Here is a 26,632-nt window from a genome sequence, read left to right as displayed (position 1 = left end):
GTTGGGACTGGGATCATAGAAATACAGTTTAATCCCACCAGTCTCTAAGTATGTATTTTAGCCTAGCCATTAAGTCAAGTTGATTTCACCTTTCCTGAAATCTACCTCCAGAAATTTATCCTGAGTTCACATACTTATGGGTATGTGAACTCATCTGATGATAAGTGGTCATTTATAGCATTGTTTCTCTCATAGAAAAATTAGAGGCAATCTAAATGTATAATAGAAGGGGACTTGTTTTAAAAATGGCAGGTACATCGCATGGCATATTATAAAACCTTTTAAAAGTTATAGAAGAGGACTTAGTGATCTGCATGGGCATTTATTATATATTAATATATAATATATTTTAAAGCAGATTGTAAAACTACTTGAATGATTATATTCTTGGTAAAAGAGTTACAGTCAAATACATGTAAACATAAAGAGGGGCTTGGAAGAATATACAAAATACTAATGGTACTCATTTCTGAGTAGTGGCAATATCATTTTTAAAAAATTTTTCCTAGTTGAAATTTTCCTTTTATGTATCCTGTGCTTTTTGAATGGTAGTTTTTAAGTTTTATTTTACTGTGGTAAGAACACATATGAGCTTTACCCTTAACAAACTTTCAAGTGTAGAGTGCAGTATAATACCATTGACTACCAGCGCAAAGATGTGCAGCAAGTCTCTAGTGGTTATTCATATTGCTTGACCAAAATTTAATGCCCATTGATTACTAACCTCCATTTTCCCCTCTCTGCAGCCCCTGAGAACCGCCATTCCACTCTTTAATTCTCTGAAGTTGACTATTTTAGATACCTCATATAGTGGAATCGTGCAGTATTTGTCTTTCTGTGACTGACTTATTTCACTTAGCATAATGTATATTTTTTGCTATTCTGTTTTTTAAATGCATGATTTGACATTTTTAGAATGAATATATGTTGAAGACAGGAAAAATGAATAAAAATGACTTTTACAAAAAAGCTCCAACAGCCACAGTTATTTTTATTTTTTTCTTGCCACTCTCAATACAGGAAGAGCTCATGAGCTTTAGAAAGCCTGAAGAATCAGGTATATAAAGTGTTATAAATCATTCTTCTATAAAGACACATGCACACATATGTTTATTGGGGCACTATTCACAATAGCAAAGACTTGGAACCAACTCAAATGCCCATCAATGATAGACTAGACTAGATAAAGAAAATATGGCACGTATACACCAAGGAATACTATGCAGTCATTAAAAAAGGATGAGTTCATGTCCTTTGTAGGGACATGGATGAGGCTGGAAACCATCATTGTCCCAAACACCGCATGTTCTCACTCATAAGTGGGAGCTCAACAATGAGAACACATAAACACAGAAAGGGAATATCACATACCAGTGCCTTTTGGGGGTGGAGGGCTGGGAGAGGGATAGCATTAGGAGAAATACCTAATGTAGATGACGGGTTGATGGGTACAGCAAACCATCATGGCACATGTATACCTATGTAACAAACCTGCAAATCTGCGTGTTCTGTACATGTACCCCAGAACTTAAAGTACAAAAAAATTTTTCTTTTAATTATTATTTCTCAAAAAAAAAAAAAAAACCCTGCTGCGTTACTTCATACACTGGGGCCTGTCGGGGATGGGGTGAGGCGAGGGAGAGCATTGGGAAAAATAGCTAATACATGCTGGGCTTGATACCTAGGTGATGTGTTGATAGGTGTGTAACAAACCTGCACACCTGTACATGTACCCTGGAAGTTAAAATTTAAAAACTAAAATATAATTTAAGATATGACAGGAAATTCCCCTAAGCTGACGCAAGACTTGTGTCTTTAGAATCTAAAGGCAAACTGCACCTGCAGGCAGGTCACCTGCTTTTATAAATAAAGTTTTATTGGAATATAAAAACAAACAAACAAAAAAACTTGGAATGATGTGCTTATCCCCAAGACTGGTTTTATTGCCACCTTAATAGAACATACCATCATGAAATGTGATAGTTACCTTAGGATTGTTGTTTCTACTGCTAATACTTGCAAGTACTCATAAAGTGGGACAATTTTTTTTTTATAAGCTTGACGTTCTTTTTTTTTTATTTTTTTTTTTTAGTTTGCCATTATTGAGAGAAAGGCTTGTAAAAGGTTTTAGTTGGAAGCCGAATCAGCATTCTTATTCCTTTCCCACAACTCCTATTCATAGGATCTGAAGTCTTTTTAAAAACTCAGATTGGCTAGAAAATTATTGTTAAAAATAGATACAAATATTGCATCTGTGTTAAAGCACTGGTTATCATCCTGTGCTTGTCTTACCAGACTGACTGAAGAGCTCACTGACAAAGAAACATCCGTTACACATCTGTAGTAAAGTGGTATTTCTATTTAGTAAATCCCACTATTATCACTGGTGTAGAACAGATTTTAGCCAAATCTTACTAGATTTTAGTGCCATGGCTACACACACACACACACACACACACACACACACACACACACACACATGCGCGCATACACACACACACACACACTGATTGGAGGTTTTGATTTATATTTTATTTTCGTTGAATAGATTGTTAAAGCTAATTTTCATCTAGAAAATGGTGAATGTAAGGGACACCCTGTAATGCCCAGAATGCCCAGGGATATTGAAGCTTTCTGGAACCCAAATTAAATTTGATTTAAATTAGATGTATGCTGGAAAGAATTTTTAGAGTGGAGCAAAGTGTTGCAATATCACCGCCTCTGCAGCAAAGACCATGATTTACATTTTTAAATTAAATTATTTGGTTTGTTGCAGGAAGGAGCAAAACCTAGATACTGAGTCTATGGAGTTTAGTGAGAGGTTTCCTAGGCCCACAGAAGCGCTAGGGCAGATTCAGTCCACCTGGGTAACTGTAGCGGCTCCTTGCCTGCAGCTCCGTTGTTCAGGCAGCTTGTTCCATGTCAACACCTGCTCATTAGGAACTGGACCAAGACTCCCAGAGAGCTCTCCGATGGCCCTGGTTTTGTATCCCTGCCAATCTGCACTAGAATTTAATAACAACCTTGAGGTGAAACTTGGGCCTTTCCTCATTGCTAATCCCCAAAACCATCTGGCCCTTCCCTTTCGCTGAATAACAATTTCGTGCATGTGTGGAGGGAGGAAGGAGGATGGGGTTAGAGAAGGGGAACAAACATCTTACATTTCTTAAAGGACAATGCACTCACTTTCAGAGTAGATGGAGTTTCTTTTAGGTCACAGACCTGAATGCATTCTTTCCATTGCTTCCACATCTTTAATGGCCAGATAATTGTTTAAAATTTGTACCACTCATTAACTGTTGACAAACCTCCAAGTTTAGCTCTTTTAATGAAAGAATGCCAAAAAAGAAGCCTGTAAGTCTGTAATCATGATTCTGATTTTTAAAAACATTATGCATTTTCTCTTTAATTTTCCATTGGGCTTAGTACAGTATTACATAGGAGATACCCCATAAATATTTGTGTATTCCTGCGTGTTGCTCTCCAAAGTAATTGAAGTTATGTGCTCTACAAAGTAATAGAAGGTATGTATACTATGTAATAGGAAATTACAAATAAAATATGAAGCATCAGAATTTCCTATGCCCTGTCCTCACCCTAGGGGAGGAACGGGCCATAATGAAGCAGATGTCCTGTGCATTGAGTAGAGAACACCATGTTTATGATACTGTTAGAAGTTCGCTCCAGGGAAGATGCCCTTTGAGTGAATGGCATATACATTCAATCAGCTGTACTACTTAAAATTGTTTTCTTATTTATGTTCGCTGAGCACGTGTCGAGCTTGGGTGTCTTAAATAATGTATAGGATTATGTTGCTTTATTAAAGGAGATACCCAATAAATATTTATTAAATGAGTGAATTAAAGAAATATTATCTGTGTGGACATGGTATCGAAAATGTACATAGCAACATACTTTTTTTCATCCCTGAAATGTCAGTTATGTTCAAATCCAAAGTACAAATATTCATAGCTACTATGTGAATATACACATCCACACGTGTGTACTTACATGTATGCACATATACCTATGTGTATATGCATACAGATATGCACATATACATGTATGTACACATAAATATTCCAAGCATCAGGTTTTGACCATGCTGTCCATTCACACTTTCCCAGAGACCCTCAGAATGATATGTTATTAACAATGTGATATCTCAGACGGGCAGTCAGCAAACTGTGGCTTATAGGCCAGATCCAGCCTTATTTTGGTATAGCCTGAAAGCTAAGACTGTTATTTACATTTTAAATGATTAGCAACAAATTAAGAAGTATATTTGGTAACACCTGAAAGTTATATGAAATTCAAATTTCAGAGTCCATAAATAAAGTTTTATTGGATCAGAGAGATACTTTGATACCCTTACGTATTGTCTCTGGTTGCTTTTTCACAGAGTCCATTAGATGCAGCAGACCACCTGGCCTGCAAACCCCAAAATATTTACTCTTTGGCCCTTTACCTTAAAATGTTTGCTGACCCCTGCCTTAGAAGTAGGATGAAATCTGCCCAAAGCAAGGAATACGTCACAGTATTTCAAATGATGTTGTCCACTCTCAGCCCCTTTTTAAAAGAAATTGGGAAAGAATGAGAAAATTGTTCTCGAGTTGTATTTTTTTTAAGGGACTTCATCATCTTTATCTCCTAAACATAGGACCTTGTATCCCAAACAAGCTCTTTTGATATTCAGACTTTAACTATTCCTGTGATTATATTGGCATGATCTAATGGGAGGACAAGGAAAAAGTTGCAAAGTTGTGGAACGTATAACATGAAGCTCAATTAGTCTGATTCCAATTTGCCTTCCAAAACTACATGAAAGAGAAAACCTGCTAACACTTGCCAAGTTCAAGGACAGGTAGGAAGAGGGGGAATCCCAAATCTTCTCAGGAACCCTGAGTGCCAATCTGTGTTACTGTCTCCCCAGCAGGCTGATGTCCTATGTTTATATGTTGTTGTTTCTGTTCTCTGTGATGTCTGTGTTGCTTCATAGACATTGGTCATTGAAACACACAGGTAAGATAGGGAAGAAGCAGGTATTATTTCCACTCTACAGAAGAATGAGGCTATAAACTCTACATGTAGCCCTTTCCAGGGCAGGAAGTCAATTCAGTGCGTAATCCAGGAAAATAGGATTTTTTTTTTTTTTTTTTGGTAAGACAGAAATTTCTGCATGGTTGATATGTCCCACAACATGCTAAAGAATTACTATCTGAGTCTTAGTCTGAAATATGACTGATTTTCATTATAGCATCTGGTGTAGTGTTTAGCTTTTTTTTTAATCCTGCTGTAAGTATGACCTCCTAAATCAAAGAATTAAATGCTTAATTCTCTGAAGGTAAAATTCTTTGCTCTCTTATGTGTGCTGCTCCATTCCTCATACACAGGGTCAGCAAATGATTCTTAGGCCAACAGTTTCCCGAATCTTCAAATCCTATCTCCTTTGTACTTTTGCCTTTTAGAAAGAAATGTTTTGAAAGGGAATTTACTTTCCTTATATCTTGATCAGAACTCACCAACATAAAAGAATGCAAAACCTTACTGTAATTGTATTTCAGCATCGCAGAGTGTGTATATTGGGAGAGTTTAGAATTCCTTTTATGTTACAGATACGGAACCAGAAACTAGGAAGGATAAGGTCTCTGTAAGGTCTCATAGCTACTTAGCAACAAAAATGGGGTAAGAGCTGTTTTGCCGTACTTAGTTACTTTCATTATATTTCCTTTGGGCCAACTTAGATATAATTATTATATAGGCATTAAATAACAAGAGTGTATTGAAGTATCAAAAGAAATAATTTCGTAGAATATGTTATATTTAACCATGAATCAACAAGACTTATTTCCACAATGTACAGAAGAAAATTTATTTCATTACTCAGTGGTTACGCTTAATCAGTTTTTTTGGCTTGTTATTAAGCTATAAGTTAATAAAGGTGATGAAAGCTATAATTATACAAATAGTTTAAAAGATAAGTGTTACCAAGGCATATCTGTTGTTTATCTTCAGTAATAAGTATATTTGAATTGAACATATTACTTGAGAAATCATTCACTCTTCACTATTAAATTAATTTCCTGGTTTAGAGGGCAATTTTTGGAGAATTACTACCCTAATAGAGTAAAATACCTGATGCAGCTGGCTCCTTACCATCTTGATTTATTTTTCCTGGGGAATCTAAACATGGAATGAAGCAGAGAGTTCATAAAGAATTGTTCCCCATCCAGTCACTTTCAGTTCACTCTTACTACCTTATTTTCTTCATAGTACTCGTTGCTATCTAAAATTATCTTATTCATTTCTTTATTTGTTTACTTCCTGGCCCAATACTCAAGAATTGAAGCTTCCGAAAATGGGATCTTCTCGGCCTCATTCCCTGTTGCATCACCAGCACTAACAGAAGTAGCCAGGGTGTAAAAGGAGTTTTGTATTCTCTGTTCAGTGCATGAGGAGTTGGGCATGTTGACTAGAATGTGAAGGGCTCACTTGTGAAATCAAAAGTTCCATGGGCAAGGAAAAGGGATCTGACCTAAAAAGCATTGTGCTAAGTGCTGACCTCTTCATTCTGTTTGACATTACCCCATCCCTGCTTCTATACCACCTGTCTGTGTGTTCTAATTATTGGTTTCCTTGTCTTTCTTGCCCATGGAAACTTGAGGGTAAGGACCAAATCTCATTCCTCTGTATGTCCCTGGTGCTGAACACAGTGATTGACCGGCAGGGTGAGGGAACAGGTGCATGAGCAACAAATGCTTCTTTCAGTACAAGTTCCTGAGAACACACTGTATCTTATGCATCACTTCTTAAAAGAAAAAAAAAAAAAGCAGTGGTTTATTGCTAAGTGTTCTCTGCTTGTTTAATGAAACACCTGCCTTTAGGAAGATAATTTCTGACAGATCGGGCTCTCTTTTTGTTAGTACTGTGTAAGCTCTTTATATATAAACCAGTGCTCTCCAGTAGTAACGGAATGTAAGCCACACATCTAATTTCAAATTTCAAATAGCCACATTTAAAAAGCTTAGGGAAAGTGAAATTAATTTAGTAATAGATTTTATTTAACTGAACATATCCAAAATATTATCATTTCAACATGAATCAATATATAAAATCATTGAGCTACTTTGCATTTTTTGTTACTAAATCTTGAAACCTGGTATGTATTTTACATCGCAATTTGGATGCAGAACTTTTGTTGGAAATACTTGATCTGTATGTTATGTCATGAAATTTAAAGTTAGAAAAGTAGATCTGCCTATCCAAACTGTTCCAAACACACTTGCATGTGTTCTAGTATCTGAATTAAATATCAGTTTTAAATTTGAAATTTTAAATAAAACTAAAAATTTTGTTCTCCAGTTACACTACTCACATTTTCCTACCCAGTAGCCACATATGGCTAGCGGCTACTGTAATGGCCAGTGCAGACAATAAGCTCTGCTTGAATAAACCTTTCCTATATATTTTTTTGTTTACAAATACCCAGAACTTCCTATCACACCAAATCACAGAATTCTAGAAGAGTGAGGATTGTCATCAAAGCCACCTGGTCCAGCTGCCTCCTTTTACAGGAGCCAGAGGGCAGAGAGGGAGTGGCCTGCAGTTCATCTTCCTGGCATCCCACTCTTGGTGCCTGGTTTGCACTCAGAACTCTGCCAGGCACTATCAGCCTCCTCCTTCGGGTTGAACAGACACCAGTGATATGGCTGTGGAGGCCTTCTATGTGCAATAGAGGATCTCCTCCTCTCTGCAGGCCAGTGTGCGTATGATGATGAGACCTCAGGGAAGCCTCTCTATGTGCCTGCCCCTGTCTGCCCATGTGAGGTCACAGAAGCAGCTGGCGTGCTTGGCACTAGCTGGCTCTCTCTCTAGCACTGAGGTCAGGCTGGATAGTCAGATGGTTGGGGAAAGAGGGCAGACCAAGAGCTAAGACAGATGGCACCAAGGCCAGTGCTTGTTATCCAGAAGTGCGACCCCCTACAAGGGTATATGAATGGCCACCAGTCCCTCAGTGCTATGCAGTCACAGTTTTGTTTTTTTTTAAGGACTTCATATTGTCTCATCTAAAAGTGAAAAATAATATGTGACTGTGATTTGAAAATTTTCCAGGTGTGTTTCTTCTCTTGTCATTTATAATCATTGATAGGTTTAGTGCTTTTTTTTTTCCTGTTCCTCCACCTTGTTTCAAACTCGCTCTAGGTCTCTTGACATCATCCTAGATGATATCATCTAGGATGCCAAAAATTAATGGAATGATAGTGGATCCACATTTCTTTGTGAAGGAGAAATATTTTGACTGTCTCATGTTGAGGCTGCTCTGCTTCTGAGAAAACTGAAGTGGGTGCAGCATGAAGTCATTCTCATTCCATCAAAACACACACTTGCCTCATTACCAAGAACCTGGAGTAGGGTTGAGGAGGCACACCCTCCCAGGCAGCCCTGGAACCATTTCTCTCTTTAGTTTCTTTCTTGGTTCCATTCTGCATTATTTTATATACTCCCATCTTCTCCTTCTTTATATCACAATGTAATATTTTTTAAAATGTGCACAGGTCCTGTAACTTCAAAATCTCCAAGTGACAGTGTCATCTCTATGGAAACCACATACATTGTTATTTGTTTGTATGTCAACTCAGTTCAACATGGTAGAGACACAATACGAAATGACGAGAGTAGTCAGGTTATTAATTGGCTGAACTAATATTCAAAGCTTGTCTTGAAATCCTGGAAAGGTATATGTGAAAAATGAGAGGGGAGAAATATTTGGCTGTGATATCCAAAGTCTGTAAGGCATCTTAATGAACTGATATGTCTTTATTTTCAGTGGAATATTTAGTCACAATTGTTTGATTCCTGGACTAGATATTATCTGGGGTATGAACAATTACTCCATATGCCCAACATGGAAAGAGATTTTTATGGTTTTTTAGAAGATTCATGCTCTAATAATGCATAGGCAGGAAGCACTCTACATAAAACTTGTTAGTTCTGGTAATAAATAAAACAATTATTTTGGACACTTTTTAATAGGGAGAATCACTTTTTTGACATAACTTCCAGGAACAAAGCTGCAAGCAGGGAAAACAGTGAGACTCATTGGGGTAGTACGCTGGCTTTCAAGTTGTGCTCACCAAAGCTACCTTCTGGAGGAGGCTGGGAGAGCCAAAGAGCTGGGCTCCAGGACACCATTTTTTCCATCCATCCATGCAGCTCCACTGTTATATTTATTATAAGTGCCTTTCTTGTAAGACTTATACAAAAAATAATTTCCTCAGCTAATAAATATTTGATAATCCCAGCACTTTGGGAGGCCGAGGCAGGCAGATCATCTGAGGTGAGGAGTTTGAGACCAGCCTGACCAAAATGGAGAAACCCTGTCCATACTAAAAATACAAAATTAGCCGGAAATGGTGGCACATGCTTGTAATCCCAGCTACTTGGGACACTAAGGCAGCAGAATCGCTTGAACCTGGGAGGTGGAGGTTGCAGTGAGCCAAGATCATGCCATTGCACTCCATCCTGGGTAACAAGAGCGAAACTCCGTCTCAAATAATAATAATAATAATAAATTGAAATATTGTTCTGCATTGTATTTTGAAAGCATGTCTTAGGAATTCTTGTACCTAACTTTTACAAAACAAGAACAGATTTTTTTTTCTTGAAAAAGGGAAGTCACTTAAGAGTTGTTATCTTTAGGTTTTTTTTTTTTTTTTTTGAGACTGAGTCTCACTCTGTTGCCCAGACTGGATTGCAGTGGTGTGAATTCCTTTCACTTCAATCTCAGCCTCCTGGGCTCTAAGTGATTCTTGTGCCTCAGCCTCCAACGTAGCTGGGATTACAGGCACACCCCAACATGCCCACCCCATTTTTGCATTATTATTAAAGTCGGGGTTTGACAATGTTGGCCAGGGTGGTCTGGAACTCCCGACCTCAAGTGATCCACCCACCTCGGCCTCCCAAACTGCTAGGATTACAGGCATGAGCCACCATACCCAGCCTATCCTCAGCTTTCAATAGGTTTGACATTAGGCCACGCCCATCTGATACAAGTCGTATGTATACATTCTCATGGCCAATGGCAAGTAGTAGGACCGGTTAAGTTGCTGTAGATGGAGGTGACCATCGGACTGACTGAGCCTTGTATTGTTTCCTCTAAGACCTTATTTGCATCTCATTATTGTTGCTACGAGGGATCTGCCCCTCTTCTCAGACACATGCGCTTGCACCAACTGGACAATTAATTGTACTTTAAAGATTGGTACTAGTTTTGTAATCTCCCAAATGACCATAAGTTCTTAAGGTTTAGGTGGAAATTTTTGATAAAATTTTGGTCAAGGAATAAAATTTTTTAAAAGTTCTTTTGATGTTTTCATTTCAGCTATAATAAAGGCTTTCTGGAATTATTGACAAAACTGTCAATTCAGTTTTGGGGGGAAACTGGCATTTGTGACTATCTTGAGTCAATGCCTTTGTGTTGAGAATAAGTACACAAGGGGTTAAGAGTTACTTGTCAGGTAACTCTTAACTGTGTAGGGAGAAAGGGATTCAGCCTTAGTAATATCACAGTCAAAACCTAGGACCCACTGACTGCCTTTCTTAGTAGTCACTGTTCATAGTTCTGGTTTAGAAATGGAAGATAAAAGATCACATTTTCTGTTTAAAAAGTAATCTGAGCAAGCTATACCTTAGAATTTTTTTTTTTTTTTTTTTGATGGGCTAACCACTTACTGAGATAAGGGAAAATCCAAGGTAACAAAAAAGTCACATTATGGAGTCTAAAAAGTCATGACACAGTCTCAACTTCTGAACATTTGGGGGAAGCAAAGAATTATTCTAGAGAGAAATAAGTTGAAAACTACCTGCGGCTTATTTTCCTAATTTCCAACTAAGCTTTTGCTGATAGAAATCAATGAGAAAGTATAATGCTTTGCTGCCTCAGTTGGAGAATTTACTTAAGCATACTTCTAAATATATTTTAAAGTATCATTAGTGTCTATAAAGAAAGAAAAAAAAAGATGATCCAGGAGCCAGTGGGAAAGCCGCCAGCTTTTTAGCTGACTGTTCTTTTCAACTTGCTGAAAATAAAAGAAATTATATCAATGTTTTTCAAAAGTATAGGATGATTTATATTGGGAAAAGGCATACGAAAGTTTAATTTTTACTCTGCCCCACCTGTTACTAATACAGTAAAATATCCTAACAGAAAAACACTCATGTTTACTACAAAGACCCAAGTATCTTTTATCTGCTTTTGGATCCGAGTTACATTTAATCCTCCACCTTCATTTTTCCCATTTTTATATGGTTTCATAGGCAATGGAGAAACTTTCCAGAACTCTTTCTTCATGAAGATAGTTTCTGGGGAAGTCAAGCATGTGAGCATTGGTTCATATAGTAGGCCCTTGGTAATTCTATGACCAGAGTTGTTTCCCTGTGGTTCACAGTGAGGCCTCAGAGAAGTGCGCAGTCCACTGGTAGTAGAAATGGGACACCATGGTACCTGATTCTTTCCCATCCCATTTTTATCACTGCTTCGCAGAGACTATAAAGCATCCTGCAAAAGGAAAAGAGAAAAGATCTTTGAACTCCAAATCTAGAAGCATGGTGAGTAGAAGTTGTTTGCAGGAACTCACGCTTGGCCCTCTTTGTGAAGCAGGTGAACAGCAGCTTCAGAGAACCCCAACCAAATCTTCACATGATGCATTGGACTTGGTGGTCTGTCCTTCACACACTCACACAGTCAGACCCGCAAAGCCAAATGTACTGACCACCAAAGTTACGAACTTTTGCATTGGAAGCATACATGCTAACAAAGTCTTTTCATCAGCACATCATCTTTTTTTTTTTTTTTCCTGCTCATTTCCTTGGTGAAATTGTTGTTGTTTTTTTTTTTTTTTTTTTTTTTACTAGGTCTCATATGCCTGACATTTCAGCAGTGTTTTGCTAAAGCTCTTACTGTGAATACTGTATAGTATGTGTACAAATGACTCCTAACTTATTAGATTTCTTCCAGTGCGTGCATCCTGGCAGAAGACACCCCAGCAGGCCTTGAGCACTGCTGCTGCTTCACTTCACATAATGAATATTCAGAGGCTGCAGTCATTGAGAACTCAGGTGGCAAAAATAGTAAGGTGATTGAAGCAAACCCTAACATGAAAGCAAATCTGCATTTCAGCGACTCAGACACACTGATTACAGCACAGATTCCTGACCCCCAGACCCCATGAGAGGAGAGTCCTGGGGAACCTCCTATGAATCAGGCATCTGTTCCATACACCAACATGCTCACGTCTTTCTGTATGATGTGTTGTAATCAGCATATTGTTTTTAAAAGACAACAAGCCCTTCTGTAGTCCTCTCCACAAAATGCATTTAGGCTGATAGTTGTTCAGCATAAAGGATGGACTGTTGAGACGGGTAATACGTGCATTGTTTCCCTGTAATGCAGTCAGGATCTCCAGAGCAAAATTTAGTGTGTTTTTTGAAATCTTATTTTATATATTTTGTCACCATCAGCAGTTGAACTAAAGTAGGAACAGCTCCATTCTATCAGGGGTTAAATTATTCTCAGTGTAGATCTAGTGGTGATGTATAAATTGCAGCCTTTTCTTTTTTTCAAAGGATTCTAAAATAGGTTTTCAGAATTAGTGCTGGATTTCTGCTTCTGCATGTGTGGTGACTCTTCATTCTTCCCCTTTGGAGAAGCATCCTTTGCAGCATTCCCCCTTCCGAGGAATCACTTAGACACTTCCAGCTGGTGGCAGGGGATACAGCCATAATACAGCTTCCTCTGTCCCAGCTGTCTTCTTCACTACAGTAAATGCATTACGATGGCTGCACTCTCCTGTAAAGGTTCAGGTAGAGGAAGGTGTAGGATGAAGTCCGGACACCGTCGTTGGGGTTTTTAAAAGCTTCAGCTTCTCCAGCATCTTTTCATTGTGAATGTCTTCCTGCTTCTAGTCAAAGCTTTCTCTCTAGTGGTTGGAATGCCGCTGTAAGCCTGATTAAAGGTGCCTGAGGATATCACCTTTTACAAGGAAGCCCTGCGTGCTTGAGAGGATCTTTTTAAATGCATTATGGCTCATGCAGCCTCACAATTAAAGAAAACCAGGGATTTAGAAATCAATGCTGAAGAAGAGCCTGAGAAAAAAAGGAAACACCGCAAACGGTCCCGGGATCGGAAGAAAAAGGTAGCTATGTATGCCAGAGCATATATCTTGCCTGGATTCTTTTTGTTTTTGTCTCTCCCTGGCATCTGTTAGAAGCATTTAGGGCTATTTTTTACATGCTGGATAGAGTGTAAATTGGGTGTGTAAATTGGAAACAGATGATAAAACCCTATGGCAGACCATGGTCATAGGATGGGCAAGGCAAGGTTTTCTGGAGTGGGGTGATTGCAGGGCTATGCGGAAAGTGTGCTTCACTTTACATAGGATAGGCATGGGCTTGTTTCCATGACACACAAAGGTGTTGTGAAGGAGTTACAAAAGTAGTTTGTTCACAGCGCAGTCAAGGTTAAATGCACTGCGGTGACTTAGGGAGAGGGAGAGGCCAGAGAGCCAGATTTTGTACTTCTTAGAGGTTTGTCTCGTGGAAAAAGAGCTTTTGTGCTGGAACTGTGTCACATGCGTGCGTTTCCCAGGCAGATCTGTGACCTTAGAGACGTAGCACAAAAGTCATTTCCTGCTTTGCTTTTATTTCCTCTTTCTTCCCTTTTGCCTGCTATTTCTACAAGGTGCTTTTTGTCAAGTTGTGCAATGGAAATAAGCTGCCAGAAATAACTTTCTTTTGTTAAATAAAGCTGAAATCACAGAGGTTTGTTTTTTCCTGCTGGGTGATTATTCCTGAATGCAGGAATTCCAGGGACCTGCAACCTTCAACACTAATCGTGTTAGATCAACGTATGGACATTGATGATTCCTTACTGATACTCCAAGGCAGGGGGAAAATAGGAATAGTCTGGGTCAGTGGTGGTTTATGAAAGCCCATGAGTACTAAGAGTGTTTGCCCTTAAATATGACTCCTAGGTACTGAACCGGGAGTAAGACCCCAAAGTATTTTTCCTTCATGATAATTAACAAAAATTGACTAAAACTCTGATCTGAATAGGAAAGGCAGGTCACAAAGCATTTTAATGTGTCTTTGTGAAAAATCCCAGGGGAAAGATATCCTTAATTTGCTCTGAGCAGTGAGGCATGTGCTTCCTAAATGATATGCAGTTTTCATCTTCCACATGTACCTCTCTTCAGAAGTGACAGTGAATATTTCTGGTACCTTTGCCATTTTCTTCAGAGTCAGGATCTATAGAAGACTCTCTGCCTTTTGTTGCATCGCAGACTTTAGATTGAAGCTGGAGAGCTGCAGTTGTTTTGCTGCAAGATGTTAAATATAGATAGTTCCTACTTTGATATTCTTGTAAATAAACTTCTTGAATATATTTTCATAAAGAGAAGAACTTGGGTTAAGAAACTGTGTGCAGGCGTATTTCAAAGCCTTGCACAGCAGAGTTGTTATGAAATTGTCATACTTTGCTAGATTCTGGGCTAATTTTATTGTGTGAGGTTTCTCTGTGGGTAGGTCACTACCACTTGTCCCCTCTCCATACATCTCTACCCACCCCTAACATGATAAACTAGCTTCTAAGAAACATGGAAAAGGTACATATATTTGTATGAAGATACGGTGTCATATTAATATTGACACTGTATGTTAGGGTTGTTAGGCTAGCTAGGTTTGCGTACAGCGGTTTTCTGTAGCAGCGATGACAGATCTGTCACCTTCATGTCTGGGCCCCTGTTTGACTTGGAAGCAAAATAGGGAAGGGGTAAGGGAAAGGGAGTTTCTGGACTCACTGAGCCTTAGCAAATGCTTTGTGGACCAAAGTGCTTTGTTACCAGTACAACAGAGTCTGTCCAATGTAAATCACTTAGCAACCAGAAGGGAACATGGAGAAATATCAATATCACTATTGTAAATGTACAAGTAGATTTAAACATTTTGTTCTCAGGACACTCACAGAGTAGACCCTGACCGTGACTTATGGATAACACTTTCATTGCTGTGGTACTTGTTAATTCTTAACATAGTAAAATAAGTATATTCTCTATCAAAGATACAGTGTATTATGGAAGACACAATATTCATAGTCAAATTATTTCATGGACTACTTGTAATATACAAAGTTAAGACTGAATTAATTTGATACACTCTAGATTTCCTTCAGTGGCATAGCCATAGATGACCCTCATCCCCTATAAAGTGAATCATTTTGACTTTGAGTTTCTTTTTCCTCACCTTTTTCTAAGATCCTAGTGAAGGCCTGTGGGCTACTTTGTTCCTTGTTGTAAATCTCATGTCAATCAAAAATGCTGCTTCTAAGTGTTTTGTGGGTTATTATGGACATAGTTCCTCTTGTTCATATGCAGAAATACCCTATAGGATCTTTTTTTTTTTTTTGAGATGGAGTCTTGCTCTGTCACCCAGGCTGGAGTGCAGTGGTGTGATTGATCTTTGCTCACTGCAACCTCCGCCTCCTGGTTTCAAGCCATTCTCCTGCCTCAGCCTCCTGAGTAACTGTGATACTGTGTTTACAGACACCTGCCACCACGCCCAGCTAATTTTTGTACTTTTAGTAGAGACGGGGTTTTGCCATGTTGACCAGGCTGGTCTCAAACACCTGACCCCAGATGATCTGCCTGCCTCGGCCTCCCAAGCTGCTGAGATTACAAACACGAGCCACTGTGCCCAGCCAGGATCCTTTAATTACATAAAAGTAATAGTGAAAAATCACAAAATAGAAAAACTTGGGAAAATCTTAGAGTATCTAATTTATAAAATAAGGAATTTGGTCCATGACATTCTTGCAGTTCAGGTTTGATCAAGGCCAAAGATGAAGCTTTCTCAATTATATCTGATGACACAGAATCATATAGTATGGTATGTCACTATGTGTTATCGTGAAATCATAATACGTATGTAGACTTAACATTGGATTCACATTTCATTGATTTTTTTTAAACCCAGTGAATTATACATTTGGTCTATTTTGAATATGTTAGTCATGAATACATGATTACCAGTCCAAAAAGAAAAACAGTACAGAACTTCTAGGAATTTATAATTAGTTGAATTTTAATAAAGATGTGTTTTATTCTAGACATAAGCAGTGTTAAGAGAAAGGAAATCTTATTTGTTGAAAGAAAATGCATCTGGGTAAATGAATCTTTACTCTTTTTTTACTAATTTGTCTGGCTTGGGGAAAAATAGTTTAATGAGTATCTAGTTTAAAAGTTGCTTACCATTGCATTTATAAATGCCCCTTACCCACTCTTTCCCACTGCCCTTCCCTGCCATATTTTTTTCCCTTCACACTTCTCTGCTCATGGGCTGCTTAGGTTGCCAACCAGTGGGAGGCATGCCAAAAGCAGACAGAGTGGCTTTGGGTGGTTATTACTGGATCCCTGCCCTGACTGAGCGAGTTGCAGAGAAGAGCTGTTTATATTTCCTGCTCCCAGCAGGGCCCTGGTCCACGGGCGGGGGTCGGTAGGTGGCTCGTCCTCCCACAAAGCCATGAGGGGCTGAAGTTACAGGTGCTCCCCTCGGGATCAGGTCTCAGTCCTTGCACATTCCCTGTCATTGTTGGCTTCTGGTACCATGTTAGCTGCCTGCTGTGCCCTCCCCCACATAAACTATAAAATACATTTCAGTAGTGAGGGATATTACCAGAATTGACGCTAATTTGTTCCATAAGTGAGTTTTGTTAGTATATGAATGTATGCTTGCATATATTTACCAGGTCCTGTCAAAAACTTTGAGGCGACCTAATGAAATTTATAGAAAAAAGGAAACATTATAGAGTTTGCTCTCAACAGATGGGTAGGTAGGTAGGTAGGTAAGTAGGTCTCTCTATATATGTGTGCCTGACACAGTGCTAGATACTGAGATAAAGTAACATCTTTTTTGATATTGATGTCAAACTTACACAGTTCATCAGTGACAGAGCAGGAACAAATATTCATTGCTTTATTCTTGCATTCATGTATTCATTCAGTAAACATTTATTAACTGACTTCTATGGATCAGGCATTGCGTCAAATATTGGAGACAAAGCCAACCAAAACATAGTAGCAACACTACAGTAACGCCCAGAAGAGGCAGGGAGGGAGAAAAATAAGAGCCATTAATCGCTTTCCAGGAAGAATGAAGACACCACAGGAGTTCACAGAAAGACCCTCACTTGACTCAGATGGGCTCAGAGAAGGATCTCAGTAAAGCTGAGCCTTGAAGGAGGAGTCAGCAAGGTAGTCAAGCAGAAGAACAGGAGTCGTATGCCCAAAGTGATAGAAATGGGAGAGACTCGGGCTGTGTGGAAAACAAGCAGTATTTTGGAATTCCTGGAGCAAAGGAGACCTGAGTGTGTGGCAGGAAAAGTAGGCAGGGGCCAGAGCATGGAGACCTTCACAGTCTATCTTGCGTAGTATAAAATCATCCTGCTCAAAGCAGGGAGAGACCTTAATGGCCGTGGTAGAAGAGAGGACTGTGAGGAGCTTTATGGGGTAGAGCCGTCGCTCAAGTATCCGTGTTGTAGCAGCAGCAGGGAGAGCAGTCAGGAAGCTCTGATGGAGACCCAGGCACGAAATGCTGAGTGTGAACCAAGGCGGAGACTATGCCAGTGGAGAGGGGGTGTTGCATACCAAAGATATTTAGAGGAAGACTCAGTAGAACTTGGCAGTGGATTGTAGGCAGGATGTGAGAGAGAGATTGGATTCTAGGATAACTGCCAAGTTCCTGGCTTGAAGGGGAAGAGGAAGAATTAAATGTCCTGGATTCATGTCTTTTCTCCCAGGCCATTTATTGACCACTTATTCTGCACTAGGTAGGGTATTACATTGCTTTATAAGTGGAGGCTCCTTTAATCTTCATAATAATCCTGTGAGAAGAGAAAGTATTTTTTTATTATCCCCATCTTACAGATAAGGAGACTGAGGCTGAGCCTTGAATCTAGTTCCCTAAAGTTTTCACCCTAGTGAGACAGTCGTAGAGCTAGGATTCCAATTTGGGCAGTCTAAGTCTCTAGCTTGTGTTCTTAACTACTATGCCATGTAAGGTATGTAGTATGTGGCATTAATATTTTCACAGCTACACATCAAAGTGGGCTTGTTTCAGAAATTCTTCTAAGTGATAAGCGATTTTCTAGACATGTGAAACTTGAAAGGCTTTGTGTCTCTAACTCAGTATCGTAGTGTCTGTTTTTCTTATCCTCTGCAGTAAATTTTAATGTTTTTTTTTCTTAAGATTCTTTTTTTAAATTTTTTTGGAAGATAGAAATGAAAATTACCAGCACAAGGATTTCAAATCCTCACACACATTGTGTAATGACAACATAACAGTGTGTTAGATGCCTGCTGTATGTCAGGTGTGTGCAGAGGGATTCCCATGGGTTATTCCTTTTTCTTCCCCATGACTTTCCTATGAGGCATGCATTATTTTCATATTCATTTTCATAGGTAAAACTAAGGCTTAAAAAATATCTTGTCTGTGGACATATAGCTAGTGAGTGGTGGACATAGACTTGAACTTAAATCAAAGGATTTTGGGATCTGTATTTAACCATTGGGTTTATTGTAATAAGATGCTAGCAGTCTCTTAAGGTTAACTGCAATGATTTAAGGGTTTGAGAACAGAGTTTTTAAAGCTATGAAGGGTAGTGTTGTTTATTTCTTGCTATAGAAGCTCAATGCTTCCTGACATTTTATAGGCTTTCCCCATTCCTCGTCACCTAGGTATCTATGATACCCTGATCTAAGATGCCAGGCATGAGTAAGGTTTTGTACTGCAGCAGCTGGACTTTTATGGCAGAAGATTGTATAGATCCTTATGAGATCAAGGAATCCTGCTTTGTTCCCTGCTGCATCGAGTATATGGACTCCAGGTCTCCAGGGAGCATGGTCAATTAGCATACTTGATATTCTGTACCGTAATTGTGTGTTTACATGTCTGTCTTACCTAAGAGACTATGAGCTCCTTGAGGCCAGAGATGGTATAATTATCTATTGCAGCCAAACTAGGGCTTGCTGGGTGGTGAATGAATGGATAAGAGACAGTATCATGTAATGACTAAGAGTATGAACTGTAGAGTAAGGTTGTCTGAGTTCAGATTTTGGCACTATCCGTTAGCTGTGTGACCTTGGGGAAGTTATTTAGCCTCTCTATGCCTCAGGCTCTTCACCTGCGAAATAGATGTAATGGTAGTATGTGCTTAGTATAGGGTTGTAATGGGATTTCAGTGAGTTCATATTAGAACAGTGCTTGGCACAAAGTAAGAGCCATAGTGTTAGTTGTTGCTGCTGTTGCTGTCGTTCAGAATGTACAGACAAATGAACAAAAGAATAAATGGACCGTAGTGTGACTGTTTAGCGTTAGCCAGTGTACTGAGGCATTCACCAAAGCCCAGGTTTGTTTATACATCTTGCCTCAGGTCACAGAAATACCTGGTCTTGGATCCAAGGCTTGTGTGGTTCTAAGTCCCTTGCTTGGGCCATCAAAACCTCTACAGGAGGGGTTTTCTTAAGGGTGAGTCTTATTAACGGGCATCCAGGGTGAATTCTTAAGTCAATAAAAAAAATCGCTTTTGAGATGTTAAAAGTTAAATTATTTGCTAATTCAAATTTTAATAAATAATTTAAATTTAACTGCAAAATCTAGCTTTGTATAATCCTTTATACTTAAGTTAGTGTACTCCTGCATTTAAAATTTTTAAATAGAATCCACTGACTGAAAAAACAATAAGCATTGGCTTATGTATATAGATTAAGGTATAGATTAAATATTGAAGGAGAATATCTAAATCCAACATTATATTGTCAGTTACATAATCCAAATTTTACATTCAAGAAATAAGCAATTTGCTATAGTTTTGCCCAAATGGGTGTTTATATATGTAAATTAAAAGTAGAAGAGTTAAAAGCAAAGCAGAGGACATCAAGCTTGAATCATTTACATATAGGTCAGATTTTTATCTGGTCTTATTCCATTCACTCAGGGTTCCGCTCTCATGGACGCAAAGTGGAGTCATGAAATGGGATTGTCCATTGTTGTCAAATGTGGGAGGTCCTTATAAAATGTATAGATTTCAGTTCAGATTTAATTGGTTCCTGTAAATTACTTCTCAGTCATGGGTGACTTTCTGATTAGTTAGGATCATATCCTCAGTGTTATTTGAACTTAGATGTATCTCATTAGAATGGGAAGAACAGAGACTACCATTCATATCTGCTGGGTATAGCTCACCCTTTGGTAGAAAAAAAAAAAGTCTACTAATACCATAACCATAGGAGAAGAAGGATGTATGGACTGCAGGGTAAAAAATGGGGACAAGAACTAGGCATAAAAAGGTTGGAAGAAAGGAAGTTCAAGACTTTCTAGGTACTGGACGTCAGAGACACTGAGACATTTGTAACATACCGTGAAGGTACACCTGAAATCAGAAATACCTAGTCTCGGAGCCAATCAGATGAATAACATTCTTTTATCCTAATAAAGTACAATTTTGTAAGACATCTATACAGCAAAAGAAAGTATGAAAACATAGTAAAGTTTATTTAATAGAAGATTAGAAACATTAATAAAACAGGCAAGCAACAAGGAGAGATGTGGGAAGTATCTGGGCTAAGTATTACAAGTCATGGTACTGAAGAGAATGGGCCTTGGGGCTCAACGCGAGTTCACAGAGAGGCTGCTACTAATTAACTGTGTGGCTGGGAACTAAATGTCTTTGGGCCTCAGTTTCCACATTGATCAAACAGGAATACTGTTTTTTCTTTGCATACTTGTTAAGATTAGAGATACTGCAAATAACTGCATTTTGCCAGGTTCCTTGCATAAAGAGTGTATTTGGCAAGTCTCCAGTTGCCCCTCCTAAAGTATAGGTTCTCAAATGTCATTGAGGGTTTGTAGCCAAGAATGAGGTTGAAGAACTGAGAAAAAGAGGGAATGTTTTTAACAACTTTTATACCTTATAAGCACTCAAAATTATTTGCTGAATTGATAGGGTGAATGAAGTTTTACTAATAGATCATCATTCCCAAACAACCATGTATATCCCACAGTTAGCTCTTTGCAAACTTTCCACAGCCCTCAGGGAGTTAAATCTGTCATTTTGAGAAACACTCCTGAAGACTCATATTTTAAATACATTTTTCCATTCATTAACAATAGTACTAATTAGCTGCTCTCAGTAGTTAAATGATTGCTGAGGTAGATATTAAAGAAAGCTTAAGAATGATATGCACATACAGAGGAAGTAGCAAATGATTCTTTTAACTAAATAACTTTATTTTGCAGATTCGAGCATAAATGTTGAAAAAGGGAAAAAAGAGGACTACTTGGGTTAAATGAAGAAATCTTCATTATATAGTTTACGTATTGTGATTATGAAGAGGAAACAAAGTATTACTTAAACAATGAAAGATTTATTACCAACCAGTTTATCCCCCTATCTAGGTAGTGTCCATGATAGAGGTGTCATTAGTTTCAGGATAGGTGGGTCCTGGGAGAGGAATGAATAATCTAACCAATGTAGACTTATCTGCTGTACCCGCTTTCTGAACCTAAGGTGGCCCACTGGCTGTCTTCCTTTATCAGCAGATTCCCATCTCCCTGCGATCTGATTGCTATTTGCAAGAGCCTCTAAATTTTTCAGTCACATATAGCTACCTTCACCTGACCAAATTGGCCCACTTCCATAACTGCCACTTAGAATTATCAGTGTGTTCATCTGCTCCCACTCGCCTTAAACCAAACAGAAGAACTGAGTCTGAAAGCTGGACATCTTTATAGACGTTTTCATCATAGATCCTCTATGATGTTTTTTATTGTTCCAGGAAGGTCTGCCCACCCAGTGAGACATCCAATAGCAGAAGTGTATTAAGCAGAATTTACCTGTCCTTTTACTTATTGAGCTATAATTCATTGAGGGACTGCGGTGGGCCAGGCATTCTACCAGGCGCATGACATGGATCATTGTATGGAATCTTTGTGGCAGGGGTATTATTTTCGAGTCTTCTGGATTAGGGAAATTATACTCTGAAAGTTTCAAAAACTTGCCTAAATTGCACAATTAGTAACTGTAAAGCTGTAACTCAAACCCCGACTGGCCTGATTGCCAGCCCTGTGCTTTTTTCACACCTCTCCACACCTGGAAATGCCTCTATTTCAACTGAGAGCATCATTTTACAGAATACTGAGCTCCATGGGATGAACCTTTCCTGGACCGTGAAATGCCATGCAAGGATTTCTCCCCCTAGGAAAACTCATATAGAATCCTTTTTGTGATTTATCTCTTTCCCCCAAAAGGACATTACAGACGGGACATAAAGAGTAGAAGGGGTATATTACTGGATGTAATAAATAAATTAACCTCACATGACTTTTACTTCATTTAATACCAAATAATACCTGTGCCACTGAAAATGCATTCTACTTTAACAGTACCATAATCCTATTAATACTAAATAAAGAAATATAATTAATTCCCAATATATTTGTATTTTTGAAGATGAGTGGCAAAATCACTGTGTCAGCTGATTTGGGGGAGGTTTCTTCGATTTTTTTTAAATTGACAAATAATTGTACATATTCATGAAGTACACAGTGATGTTTCAGTATAATGTAAAGTGATCAGATCAAGATAATTCGCATATTCATCATGTCAAACCTTTATCATTTTTTTACTGTTGGACACATTTGGTATCCTCTATCTGCCTATCTGAAACTACATATTGTTGACTGTAGTCATCCCACTATGACATAGAATGCTAGAATTTACTCTCCTTATCTAGCTGTAATTTTGTATCCTAAACAAATCTTTCCTCTATACCTTTCTTTCCACTACCCTTTCCGGCTTCTCCTATTCTCTGTTCTTTTTACTTCTGTGAGATCAACTTTTTTTAGTTTCCTCATATGAATGAGAACATGCAGTGTGTAACTTTCTGTCTTCCTGGCTTATTTCACTTAACATGAGGTCCTCCAGTTTTACCCACATTGCTACAAATAACAGGATTCCATTCCTTTTTATGGCTGAATAGTATTTCATTGTACATACATACACTTTTTTTTTAATCCACTTAGGTTGATTCCATATCTTGGCTATTGGGCATAGTGCTGCAAGAAACATAGGGGTGCAGATATATCTTCAGTATACTGATTTTATTTCCTTTGCATAAATGCCCAGTAGTGGCATTGCTGAATTATATGGTAGCTCTATTTGTAATTTCTTGGGGAACCTCCATATTGTTCTCTATAGTGGCTATACTAGTTTACATTCCCACCAATGGCGTATAAAATTTCCCTTTTCTCTGCATTCTTGCCAGCATTTTTTAAAATTGTCTTTTTGATAATAGCAATCCTAACTGGGGTGAGACGATAGGTTTTGATTTGCATTTGCTTGGTGATTAGTGATGCTTAGCATTTTTCTTATATTTGTTGACCATTTCATATGTTTTCTTTTGAGAAATGTCTGTTCAGATAATTTGCCCATTTTTTAATCGGATTGTGTGGTATTTTTGCTGTTGAAATGTTTGAGCTACTTGTATATGCTGGATAGTAACCCGTCAGCTGAATAGTATGCAAATATTTTCTCCCATTCTGTAGGTTGCTTTTTTTTTCGCTCTGTTGATTGTTTCCTTTCCTGTGCAGAGGGCTTTCAGTTTGATTTTAATCCAATTTGTTTCTTTTTGCTTCTTTTCCTTTTGCTTTTGAGGCCTTATTTATAAAGTATTTTCTCAAACCAATCTCCTAAAGCATTTCCTGTATGTTTTCTTCTAGCGGTTTTATCATTTAAAGCCTTAGATTTGGGCCTCTGATCCCTTTTGAGTTGAGTTTTGTGTAGGGTAAAAAGTAAAAGTCTAGCTTTATTCTTTTGCATATGGATATACAATTTTCCCAGCACCAATTATTGAAGGAACTCTTCTTTCTCCAATGAGTGTTCTTGGCACCTTCATCAAAAATAAGTTAGCTGTAGATATGTGGATTAATGTTCGCATTGTCTATTCTGTTTCATTGATCTATGTGTCTGTTTTTATGCCAGTACCATGCTGTTTTGGCTACTATACCTTTTTAGTATATTTTAAGTCTGGTGGTGTCAATTTTTTGCTTTTTGAAATGAGTCTATTCCCACTTTTGCCAATGTCTTTCATTTTATGCTTATCATTTTTTAGAAGAAAACTGTGGTAAAAGCTGTCTTTAAATATCTCCCTCAGGGCTTTAAAACAGACTAATTTTTAGAGTTTAGATGAGAAATTAAATGCAACTTGTAGAATGGTAAGAAATTAACACCAACATCAAAAAACTACTTTAGCTGATGATGTAGCAAAATGTTAGAAATGAATGAACCTTGGGCTTTACCACATTCTTTTCTTATTATCAGGATAGAAAACTCTCATAGCCCTTAGGAAGTGACGGGGACTTTTTTTCTCCTTGACAATAGAAAAAAATGAATAAAAAGTTAAATTTGAGGGAGGGGGCTTGGCAAATACTGAAGTTCTCAAAAATTTGATTAGTCAAAAACAGATGCTTTTAGGCATTGCTAGCAAACCTTAGTTTGGATTGATAGGAAACGTGCTATCAAAAGCTAAGTTCAATTTACAGTAAAAATAATTGGTAGGTGTCAAAAGTTGTTGTCTCATGTAACAGTTAAATCAATCCTCTGAGTAAGGAGGCATTATTCGCGTTTTGCTGATGAGGAAATCAAGAATTAGAACTTGCTTTTTATCACTATTACTGATAAATTCAGAGGCTGACCTTGAACCCATGGCTATCAGACTCTAAGGCCCCCTGCCCCTCCCACCTATTTCACTATTCTGTTTGCAGATTATTCACCAGTCATATAAGATTCATGCATTTGGAGAATGCTTTTACTTTCATCTTTATTTTCTATATATAAATGATTTTTATGTCATGTAATTTTTAGCCCTCCCTCACCATCACCAGTATTATCGTTCATTTGTTTTATGTAGTAAAACCAACGAAAAAGTGCTTTTTAAATAATGGTGCATGACTGAAGCTTTATGTTTTTAACTTCAGATGTTACATGGGGATGTTAAATGTTATTGCAAAAGCACAGAGCTATTTTTGAATCGGGTGCATACAGATCATAATCGATATTGGCACTGTATATTTACAATAGTCTAGGGAAGCAACATTTGTCAAAATCATAACCTTGAACAGTGCATTTTGTTTTCTACTAGTAACCCGCTACAATGTCCAGTTTTTAAAATCCTGGCCACATATCTGCTACCTGACTGGTTAGGGGTGAAGGAGACAGGACACGCTGCAAGAGACACAGCTTCTGAGATCACTGAATCCCCTTACTGTTCGCTGCTCCCTCCCCTGATCTGCAAGGACCTGCTGTCCCTCTGTTCAGTGGCTTGGCCACTACACCCAGATTCAATAACATGATGAGTATGTTTATTTAGCTCTGTCAACACTCAAAATACATTTGCCTGTCATTAAGTAACAGGAAGATAACCATATTGATGTTTAAAAGTGCTGCCTGTAATTAATTTTTTTCTTTTGAAGCACAGCCATTGTTAACGATCCCTGTTTTACTATGCCTCTTCAGCTGGAGCCATTCTTTGCCATCTAAAAATAAATGGCTTTGTTATACACATTTATTCCATCTGCATTTATTGCGAATACAGTTAATATATTAATACTAGGAATCCAGGCAGATGAAGTGCACACATTCATTTGTCTTCATTATTATAGAATTAGTGACCCTGATCTCCTCAATTCCAGTCTGATACATTTCAAAAGGTTTTGAGTGTGCCTTGTCTTTGCTGAAACTGCATCTTTGAGGGTGACCATGAATGCATTTAAAATGCATGTTTACTCTGCTGACTGGGTCATGGCCTGGCCAGTGCAAGCACTAGTCTTGATTTTCCAGTCATGCTCAGGGTCTAAGTTAGCATGAGTTTTGTCTTGCTGCGGAGTGTGCGAGTCCAGGTTCTGGTCTTTTTCTGAGCTCTCCATGGAAGAGCCTTGTCTTCAGCGGCAGGTTGTAATTTGATTTTATATAAGGAGTTTCAGTGGATTTTCCGTGGGATAAGATTCAAATAATTATATAGCCATCCATTTGGCATCTGATAGACATTATGTTTTTATCTGCTTTCTGGTGGATTAGTTAGGATTCCGTTGTGGCGCAGGAAAGGAGAGTACTCTTATGTTCATTTGGCATTCTCAGCTTTGACCTGTTTTCCTAGACCTCCATTTCAGCTTTAGTGGAAACTAAATTATTAATATGATCTGTATTGTGCCTATGCAGAGAGCTTAATCCAGCCTGTTTTTTAAAGTGCTGCCAGGAATCTCTGAAGTAATAGGAAAACAGATTTTTGGAAGCCCTGTCGAATAAGAGACGGGGCCTGGGCGTGGGCTGTGGAGGCAGAATGGCTTGGGTTTGAATCTTGACACAGTTACTACTACTTCTCTGTGGAGGCTGAAGTCGGTTACTTATGCTCTCGGAGCCCCTGTGCCCTCATCCATAATAACACCTACCACGAAGAGACGCTACAAAGGCTAAATTAAATTGAACATGAAGTGGCCGTCTCAATGCAGTGATTCAACAAATGTTAAT

General features: G+C 38.3%; 1 protein-coding gene across 9 annotated transcripts in view; it reads left to right on the top strand.

Annotated features, from left to right (window-relative positions):
* Window positions 1-26,632, top strand: part of ANK3 (ankyrin 3) — a 537,795-nt gene that overhangs the window by 176,225 nt on the left and 334,938 nt on the right. For 4 of the 9 annotated variants that reach the window (XM_017542289.1, XM_017542283.1, XM_017542281.1 and 1 more), the window contains exon 1: window positions 13,080-13,193. The exons of 1 other annotated variant lie outside the window; for it this stretch is intronic. In XM_017542289.1, coding sequence (XP_017397778.1) covers window positions 13,080-13,193 — 114 coding nt within the window. Of the gene's footprint in view, window positions 1-12,499; window positions 13,194-26,632 lie in introns of those variants that run through there. 4 more of the 9 variants (XM_017542287.2, XM_037743372.1, XM_037743371.1 and 1 more) reach the window with 2 other exon arrangements.

This window comes from Cebus imitator, unplaced genomic scaffold (assembly GCF_001604975.1).
Source record: "Cebus imitator isolate Cc_AM_T3 unplaced genomic scaffold, Cebus_imitator-1.0 Scaffold142, whole genome shotgun sequence".
In the NCBI taxonomy this organism is placed as follows: Eukaryota; Metazoa; Chordata; class Mammalia; order Primates; family Cebidae; genus Cebus; species Cebus imitator.
The sequence above is the reverse complement of the archived record's forward strand: the minus strand, read 5'-3'. Positions and strand labels throughout refer to the sequence as shown.